At 40.0% G+C, this 10,399-nt stretch overlaps 1 protein-coding gene and 1 long non-coding RNA gene across 2 annotated transcripts; one reads left to right on the plus strand and one right to left on the minus strand.

Annotated features, from left to right (window-relative positions):
- Positions 1 to 481: 481 nt before the first annotated feature.
- On the minus strand, positions 482 to 4,573 carry LOC123167393 (uncharacterized). The gene is made up of 2 exons (XR_006483916.1): positions 1,543 to 4,573; positions 482 to 791 (listed from the first exon to the last, which is right to left on the minus strand). It is a non-coding gene; the product is annotated as an uncharacterized lncRNA (long non-coding RNA).
- Positions 4,574 to 5,441: 868 nt separating this feature from the next.
- Positions 5,442 to 7,314, plus strand: LOC123170289 (uncharacterized). The gene is made up of 3 exons (XM_044588121.1): positions 5,442 to 5,710; positions 6,192 to 6,500; positions 6,583 to 7,314. Exons 2-3 carry the CDS (start codon positions 6,408 to 6,410, stop codon positions 7,165 to 7,167), a joined length of 678 nt encoding a protein of 225 aa, XP_044444056.1. The 5' UTR covers positions 5,442 to 5,710; positions 6,192 to 6,407; the 3' UTR covers positions 7,168 to 7,314.
- The last annotated feature ends 3,085 nt before the right edge of the window (positions 7,315 to 10,399 follow it).

Genomic DNA, 10,399 nt, shown 5'->3' on the forward strand with positions numbered 1-10,399 from the left:
GGCCATCTGGTCAGCCTCCATGGTGGCTGATTCACTCTGACCTCAAGATTCTACCTTAACAGAGGATCAAGGACATGTAAATAGTTGAGTTAGGATGAACGGCAGCCATCTGTTCCTTTGTTTCTTCATATCCAAATGCATTTTAGGGGGGATAGTCAATAAGGCCTTTCTCCATGATAAGTACAGTACAAACATTCATCTCACAATTGCAGGGAGAACCATAGCCTTCACCCTCCTATATTTATCACAAGAGATAAATTCCTTCTCTAAAAGATTAATTATTGGAGGCAATATCTCAGAATAATCTCATACATAATCAAGATGGACGTGTGATGTTTTATAAAAAATGGATTATATTAACCCATGGTTCTTTATTTTCAACGATGGCAGACATGCTCGACCAAACAAGCTTCGTCTGTTGTACACCTCGCCTTGGTCGCTGCTAGTTTTTGAAAATGGAGGTATAACCCCAGCCTCTGTATCATGATGATGCATGTGACCCTCTTATTAAAAATCCAGAAAGTATGATCATAAAGGTTTTATGATCGCAAACGGAGCAAAACAAAGTGCATAAACCAGAAAAATACAAGCGGACAAAGACCACCGATACGGTAATAATAAGGATAAGCTCTCTAGACTCCTATCCTGTTATGCAAACGCCATCCGAACCGGTTGAAAATAACCCGAGCCACCATCTCCCATTGATTGCACCCAGTAACCAAAGGCTCCCTGGAATCCATAAGAGTGAGTAAGGACCACGTACGGATCCAAGCTATAGCTCTGAAGATAACCTGCAAAAAAGTTAAGTTGTGTTGTCTATTAAAAATCATATCATTTCTGCAGTTCCATATAGCCTATAGTAACGCACATATTCCAATCCGAATACGTGCTGCCGTGATCTGTTCAACCCCAGCTAACCACGTCCCAAACAAAGACGAAATATCTACTGAAGGATTGATATTAAAAGCTATATGAATCGTTCTCCAAAATAACTTGGCAAGTGGGCATTCAAGGAATAAATGTTGTATTGTCTCATCCTGAGCACAAAAACAACACCGCGAGTTGCCTACCCATCGTCTCTTAAGTAAGTTGTCATTTGTGAGTATTACTTGTTTGTGGACAAACCACATAAAAATTTTAATCCACAAAGGAACCTTAACCTTCCATATATGTAGTGACCTTGAGAGGGGGCCAGAATTAATCAGATCCGTATAAAAGGATTTCACCGTAAATATCCCATTTTTAGTTAACTTCCATTGTGTTGAGTCCGGCATGTCGGAGAGTCGAACTTCAATCAATCTCCAAACCAAGTGCATCCAGGCTGTCCATCTCTCACCCACTAACGTACGTCTGAACTGGATGTTCAAGGGAATAGTTTGAAGGACGATACCTACGTAATCTTCCTTACGTTGCATAATATTGTAAAGGGTAGGATATTGGTCGCTGCTAGTAGATTTTGATTGGAGACGCTGCTATGTGCCAAACATGTTTAAGTCACCTTTGATGATATACAAAAAGGAACAGGGAAGACCGGTTGCTTACATGATACCCGTGCTCTTACTTGAAGAACCTTAGTTTCCATTCTAAACCCTTCTGTTCCAACACGACATCATGTTGTCAATATACTGAGAGAATCAGATATATGAAAGTAAAATTTATGATGAAATAAATAAGAAAACAAGTTATACACGAAAGACGCTATAGTTTTTACTTTTTCCCTCGACATGTTGGGACATTTAGGGCAATGTGATAATAAAATTGAGAGAATCAGCTATATGATATAAAAGTAAAATTTATGATGAAATAAAAATGAAAACAAGTTATGCATGGAAGAAGGCGCTACAGTTTTTACTTTTTCCCTTGGCATAGTTGGGACATTCAGGGACAATGTGAATGTTCAATAATAAAATTCAGATGGGCATAGAAGATGAGATTCAGCTTCTGATGATCAGGGAGCACTGTCATCAACGACAAAATAAAGATAATATATAATAATGCAACATAAAAAGTAATAGCAATGCTATGTTCCAAGGAAGCAACTTCCGAAGACCAAAAAACAGAAGTGGTGGGAGCATATATTCTTATAGGCAGGCCAGAGGGGCATATTTATTGGTAAGTACTTCTACATGTTTTTTTGGCAAAAAAAAAGTACTTCTACATGTTTATTTCATTTATGTACTAGTAACAGTCATGAAGGAAAGCACGTATTACTACTACGCAGTGAAGGTCCTTTCCTCACTTGTGCAGATAACTTTTGGTTGAACAGCTACAGTACATATGTGAATAGGTTGCGCCAGTAAGCTTCATCGCACTGTAATGAAACAAAAGGATAAATAATTTAAAAAGCCAGCAACGATTGATGCCAAGAAGAGGTCAGTATCCAGCTCTTTGAAATGGAAATAAGCCAAACTGGAGGCTAGCACTAACCTAGCATTGCTCCGAACATCATAAGAAGAGAAAAATTAAATTACTTGTGCAGTCAGCTAAATAATCAATGTTACTCATGCAGTCGGCTGAAGATAGAATAGCAGGTTGCTTTCACCTAAAGAATGAAGATTGCCATGAATAAGCAGTAGAGAACTACACATACTGTTTATTTGCTATTCTAAATTCCAGCAAGTCATGTTTGTTTTCAAAAATAGTGTCTGTCGTAATTTTACCATTCTCGCTCCCTGTTGATTCTACATAGGACCATGCACATAAGATGCCTCCGTTTCCTGTCCAGTGGTAAACTAATATCCATCTGCTAATGGCATAAAACTATAAAAGAACTTCATTCTTCCTCTGATCCTGACTGAGAGAGTGAGATGTATAGTGAAGTTAATGTTCATGTCACAGGCAGACATCTAACATAGAGCAATTGGTGGGCGCACCGTCATACTATGGAAATCTGATATGCGCTTGTCTAAGTAGTTAGCATTCTAAAAGTAGTGTGGATTAGGAAATGGTTAAACAAATTAAACCATGTTCTCAGCTGTCACTTGTAAGCACATGGAACTAAAACACGGTGAAAACATCGGTTCCATATGGTCCATTTGTGACATGGCGGAAGCCTGAAAGAAACTGTGTGATAAATTACTCCACCAGAATCACGACAATTATCAATATTCATACTCTCCCAACCTGAACTTAAGAAACAGTAACACAACCTGAACATACCAAACATAGCACATCTGATATAAATCAGAACAACTCAAAAGTCCAAGGTTGTGTAACCTTATAAAACATATCTTTTATTTCCGGGAAAGCGCCATTAGTCAGCCTAGCTTTCAATACCCGCAAATAAATAATTTTCCATTAAAATTGAGCTTCTACTAATAATAACAAACAAGGCATTGTAAAAACTCATGACTCACTTATGTCCAAATCGAGCTATATATTACTATTGATGCGAAATAAGCAAGTGATGAACTGATTTCCAAAAAAAATGCAAGAACTGGAACTGAAAATAATTTTCCAACATAAAACAACTTTCGATGATTGCCCTTCACAACTAAACATTTTATCTGAATATCTCTAGTTGCAGAAATATTTGGATTAGATGAAAGAACGATGTATGCACAGGAAATAAATTGGATTGGGGTCAACCAAGCGATGCCTACATCATGCTTCCATGCTCTGAATTTGATTATTCAGAATGGTGATTTTCCTCTTACATAATTAAATTCGATAACAATTCATCTTCTTTGCTCTAATCCTCACTTTCATCTTTTTTCCAAACGACCCTCTGGCCGATTCCATTACCATTGATAATAGAACATAAGTATTTCACCACATAATGCAGGACACTTGATCTATCCATCAAGATAGATGCAAAATAAAATTACTATTCGTCAGGCACAAAGAAGGGTTGAAAACAATGGTGCTTTCCCTAACTAAAATATGTGTTTTATAATGTTGACCAAATAAGATTACTAGCCGTCAGGCATGAGTTGTTGCTTAAAACACCAAGCACTGACATTGTTTTTAACCCTGTGAAATTTAAATCAAAATCTGAGTATTAAGCTTCTAGTTTAGATATGCCCAAAACAATTAAATTTGGGGCGAAATCAAAATTGAATAACATCTGAGATATACCTAATTACCTAATCACTTGAGATGTAGTTGTGCAGCGCACCATCTGGAACAAAAAGGAATGCAGACTTCAAGCTCGAAGCACATCTCAGGGGTGACGGAGCTGTCAAAATGGATGGATTGAAGGACTGGAGGACCCCCAGGCGTTGCTACAGGAGCGGAACCCTAAATAGGGGCTGGTCGCCCAAGTGAGTCACCGCGGCCTCCTCGCGTGGGACGCGGTAGTGGTTTCCTACAGCGGATCCACCACGCCGGGGCCATCCGGCGACTAAATCGCGCGGGACATGGCGCAGCCGTCGTGAAGCTTCCTCGCCAGCCGCTGAGCGGTCCATCGATGCCACAACAGCGCTACCACGACCACCACCGAGACCCCGCGCAGACATGCTGCCTGCCAGGCTGACAAGAACTTGCCGTCGAGCCCATCCGCCGCACACTACGCCCGCGCGACACTCGTCGTCGAGACTCTGAACTCGAAATAATGAGAATAGATCGGGAGAAATGGGTGCTGCTAGCGGGGAGTAACATACACCAGTACTCTCCGTCCGGAAATACTCGTAGAAGAAATGCATAAAAATGAATGTATTTAAAATTAAAATACGTTTAGATGCATCCATTCCTTCGACAAGTATTTCCAGACGGAGGGAGTATCATATACACTAGTATCATGCATATAATACTAGTGTATGATACTACATTCATAGTGCATAATATCATAAAGTAGTATCATAGATGGTTTCATTTATTGCCATGCATGACACATAGTATCATAACATTTATTATGATATGGTATCTACCTATGTTACTATGACCTTCTCTTTTCTTTAATTACCTACCACATAAGCATGTTTGGGAGTTCCAAGTATATGATACTAATTATGTTACCCCACTATGGCTAGTCTAATCCCCACGATGGGCCAACCGTACGCTGATTAAAATGGTAAAATTACCCTGGTGCCAATAAAAGTTTACAGCGGTGGGATAACGTGGTTGAGTACCATCGTCTGGCTCCATCAATTGACTGGATGAAGAATTACTTATTCTTCACCCAGGGTGTCTAATAGGGTCGCGCTATTCGTCATCCAAGATGAAGGCTGTGTTTGGTTGGACTTCTACAGCCAACTTCTGGCTTTTGGAAGCTATAAGCTAACCAAAGGGGAAAACAGAGAAGCAGAATCTGTAAAAGTTACGGCTTCCCCGCAGTGTATTTTTCGAAGCAGGTGAACCCCAACTTTAGCAATACACTTTTAGCTGTCCCTGAGAGTTTCAATGTATTTACCCACCTTTGCCATTCGTAAGTGGAAAACGATTGGGCCTATTCCTCCCGAGCGAGTCATCCAGCACCACAGAAGGCCACCCCTCGTAAAAAAACACATCGGAACCCCAGTCCCCATCGACCCGAGCGGCAGCTAGGGTTCCTAGCCGCCGCCGCCGGCCCTCCACCGCCGCCTGCCCAGCCGCTGGCGCCGCCTCCCCGTCGCGACCTCCTCCCTCCTCTACTGCTCGCCGGACCTCTCCGCCTCAAGAGCCCGCGAGGACCACCGGACCAGCAAGGGGCGCCGTCCTCCACCTCCGCGCGCCCTGCCGCCGGCGACGCCTCCCGCAGCCCCGACGCGAGCTCCTACCTCCACTCTGAAAGGTAGCTGCTCCCCTTCCTCCCACTCCCCTATCCCCCCTCCCACCTCCTGTACAAGTAGAAATAGGATGGATTTATTTTGCTTTGTCATATTGTTGTCTATTGATGATGTATATTGGATGTAAATAGGATCATTCCAGACAATTCATAGTCAAATCTATAGCAATTCCCTGCTCCCTCCCCCTCTCCTTCCTCCTCACCCTCCCTGTTTAGGTTTCCTTTGAATTTTTTGCATAATTTTATTTATGTAATGTTTAATTGCTTGTATACATGATATGTACAGAAGCTGAACATGATATACCTATTTTTGTGTGATGTATAAGCTTGCATGACATGCCATCTAAAAAGACAGCAAACAACATTCACAAAAATTTCTTGTACATAGATATTATGTTTGCTACTTGTACATACTATTTGAGTACTTGCTGCTATTATGTAATGCATTATTATTGATACGTGCTTTTCTCATATTGCTTTATTGAAGTATGAATGAGAAGGCGGTGTGGGATGATGCCCATCTCAAGAAACTCATTGAAATATTGAGAGAAGAGGTTGAAAAGGGGAATAGGCCATTAGGTTATTTAAACAAGAGGGGTTGGGAAAACGTTTTGGAGAAATGGGAAGCTAGAACGGGAAAGAAGTATCCCAAGGATAAATTCAAAAACAAGTGGGATGCCATAAAAAATGAGTACACTTGTTCATGGAGTTGAAGAATGAAGCAACTGGGCTTGGATGGGATGATGCGAAGAGAACCGTTGATTGCTCTAAAGAATGGTGGGATGAACATATCAAGGTAGGACTAGCCATTTTGTTTTTCATTTGGCATGGTTCTATATGGTTGCATTATCTCACTTATACATTAAAATCCATTTCAGAGATGCCAAGGGAGTACAGGAAAGAAATGCAATCATATGAAGTTCAAAAAACAGGGACCAAAGCACCTTGAAGATTTGCACATCATATTTGACAAAGTACATGTTACTGGGGCTAGTGCTTCTTGTGCTGGAGATATATCTTCTGATGAATCAAGTGGTGATAATGCGGTTCCTTTCGAGAAGCCTGATGGTCGTGCTGAAATGAAGTTGGCATCTTCGAAGAAACCAAAACCAAGCAAGAAGCGCAAGCAACCTTCTAACGCAAATGAGGAGAAGGAAGAGAAGAGTCCATTCTTACGATTGTACAAGCAGACATGCGAGAAAATAGAAAGTGGAGTGGAGAAGATAACTTCAAGTGTTGAAGCATCATCCGCTCCTCTCACAAACCATGTTCCCACCATTTCAGAAGTAATGAAGATGGTCAAAGAATGTGGTGTGAAGGAAAAAACTGCTCTCATGCACACAACCCTCACTCTTATAGTGAAGCCCGAGTTTAGGGAAATCTTCAATGTTCTTGAAACAAAAGAAGGGAGGTTTGATTTTTTGGAGAGGGAGCATGAGAAGGAGATGTTGAAGCACGTGTAGTGAATCATATTTGTTTATGTTATAGACCTATATTTGCTTTCATTGTGGACCAAATTTGGTTATTTGTGGACCATATTTTCTTTCGTTGTGGATGTAATTGCTTTTGTCGTGGACCATATTTGCTTATGTTGGTTTACCATATTTATGTTGTGAGAAATATTTACTCCTGTTGTTTACCATATTTATGTTGTGAGAAATATGTGCTCATGTTGTTTTACCATATTTATGTTGTGAGAAATATTTACTCCTGTTGTTTACCATATTTATGTTGTGAGAAATATGTGCTCATGTTGTTTTACCATATTTATGTTGTGAGAAATTACCTGTGTTACATTTTGTGAATTGCTCATGTTGTTTTACCATATTTATGTTGTGAGAAATATGTGCTCGTGTTGTTTACTATATTTATGTTGTGAGAAATATTGCTGTGTTGTTTTACATATTTATGTTGCGAGAAGTAATTGCTCGTGTAGTCTGGTCATATTTATGTGATGCAGAATATTTTAACATTTTTATATTGTTATGTAGATGGATGCAAGAATGGAAGAAGTGGCCATAAAGGGACAGGAGGGAATGAAACTTCTAGCTAAACTTGCGAATCAGGCTGCTATCATGGGAAACCTAGGTAACCTCTATGTTGAGCGATACTTGAACAAAACATACAGAGTGCCTCGGCAAACAGGACTTCAATGGGTCATGGAGTGTTACGGTCGACCTAGATACTTTTATAAAATGTTTCGAATGGGCAATGATGTTTTCATGGCACTTCATGATTTGCTTGTCTCTGCATATGGTTTGACGTCAACCACTAATGTTTCATCAATTGAGTCACTGGCCATGTTCTTATGGATTGTTGGAGGCCCTCAATCATTTGCTCAAGCTGAGAACCGTTTTGTACGATCACTTTGGACAGTTCATACAAAGTTTAAGGAAGTTTTGTTATGTTTGCGCAAGTTAGCGAAAGATAACATCAAACCTAGAGATCCTACTTTTAGGCATGAGCATGAAAAGATTAAGGAAGAGCGTTTCTGGCCTCATTTCAAAGGCGCTATTGGTGCCATAGATGAATCACATGTGCCAGTTTCAGTGCCTGCAGATGATGCGGTTAACCATAGATGTCGACATGGTTTCACATCTCAGAATGTGCTTGCAGTATGTGACTTTGACATGAGGTTTACGTTTGTGGTTGCGGGTTGGCCGGGCTGTGCACATGATACAAGGGTCTTGAATCATGCATTAGCACACTTCCCTTCATTTCCTATACCACCCAATGGTATAATGTAGTAACTGATGTCATCATTAATTATATTCTTATGTGTGACGCTAACTTTGTGTTCTTTTTCAGGGAAATACTATCTTGTCGACTCTGGGTATCCAAACCGAACGGGATACCTTGCTCCTTTTAAGGGGAGTACATACCATCTGCCGGAATTTCGTCTTCGCCGTCATCGTCCACCTGAAGGGAAGTACGAGTTGTTTAACTTTTCACATTCATCCCTTCGAAATGTTGTTGAGCGTGCTTTCGGGGTACTCAAGCAGAAATGGCGCATCTTGAAAGGGGTCCCAAGTTTCTCACCTCGTACACAGAAGCATATCATCATTGCTTGCATGGCATTGCATAATTTCATTCGTGATAGCAAGTTGAGTGACAAAGTTTTTGATAAATGTGATGCCGATGATGAGTATGTACCTCCAGTGCTACGAAAGGAGGTGGCACCAACACAAGCGGATCCCGTTGAAGAAGAGGAGAACGAAGATAGCATGAACAATATTTGTAGTAGGATAGCTGATGCTTGTCTTGCCATGGCAAGATAAGTTAGTTATGTCGATGAAGGTCATCATCATTTGAACCATATGTGTTTTCTCTATGCTCCACGTCTTCCATAATAATATTATGGTGTATCTATCTGTTTGGATATATGAAACATCAAACTATAATCGTTAAATTGCATATGTGTTACCTATGAGTCATCTTAATTGTCATAATTTTCCTTTGCAAAATGGACGTTCAATTGCCTACCATATATGTATCACTGCTCTACGGTCAACTAGGAAATTAACATATTTCACTATGGCCTAAGGGGCATCATAGAACATTCACAGTCAAATCTACAGTTTCACAGTTGTTTCAACCAAACGGCTTCCAGCTTTTCCACAGCAGAAAGTTCACAGCAGCTTTTTCACAGCTCACAGCTCACAGCAGCTTTTACAGAATCTGCAGCTCAACCAAACACAGCCGAAGAATACTTATTCCTCACCCAGCGACTTGTGAACAGTGAGTCACATACAGTGTACTAAAATTACGGTCAAGTGGTGAAAAAAAAAAAACCCACCTCCCAGCCAACCGTAGAAAGCGTGGATGAAACGTAAGATTACCTGCACGATACCGGTTAATTTTTTTTAAATAATACATTTTTTATTAATTTTCATAAATATTACGCTGGGTAATTTTTTTTCAAAAATAATACACCGTCGGCCCGCTGCAGGACTGGGCCTAGTCGGCCCACAGCAGGCCGATTGGCCTACAGCTGGCCGACTGGCCCCTGTCGGCCCACTGTGGGCTGATTGGGTCCTGTCGGCCAGCAGTAGGCCGACTGGAGCTAATTGGCTCGTTGTGGGCTAATTGTTTTTGCAAAAAAAGTAGGCATAAAAAATATATGTTTAAAAAAATGTTAATTATGTAATTAAAAAATGTTAAACGTGTATACAAAATGTTCCTGATGTATACAAAAAAGTACAATATATATGCAAAAAGTTGACATAAAAAATACGTTTTAAAAAGTGTTAAGCATGTATTTAAAAATTGTTAAATGTGTGTATAAAAAACATATTTTTTTGGTGTCAACTTTTTTTCATACACATTCTATATTTTTTGTATAAATAAGGAACATTTTTTATACACACACATGCTTAACACTTTTTAAAACATATTTTTTATGTCAACTTTTTTGCATATATATTGTACATTTTTTGTATACATCAGGAACATTTTTTTATACATGTTTAACATTTTTTAATTACATAATTAACATTTTTTTAAACATATTTTTTATGCCTACTTTTTTTGCAAAAACAATTAGCCCACAGCGAGCTAATTGACCCAATCAGCCCACAGTGGGCCGACAGGGATGACCGACTGGAGTCCAATCGGCCTGCTGTGGGCCGACTAGGCCCAGTCGGCCTGCAGCGGGCCGACGGTGTATTATTTTTAAAAAAAAATTACCCAGCGTAA

Source organism: Triticum aestivum, chromosome 7D, assembly GCF_018294505.1.
Source record: "Triticum aestivum cultivar Chinese Spring chromosome 7D, IWGSC CS RefSeq v2.1, whole genome shotgun sequence".
In the NCBI taxonomy this organism is placed as follows: domain Eukaryota; kingdom Viridiplantae; phylum Streptophyta; class Magnoliopsida; order Poales; family Poaceae; genus Triticum; species Triticum aestivum.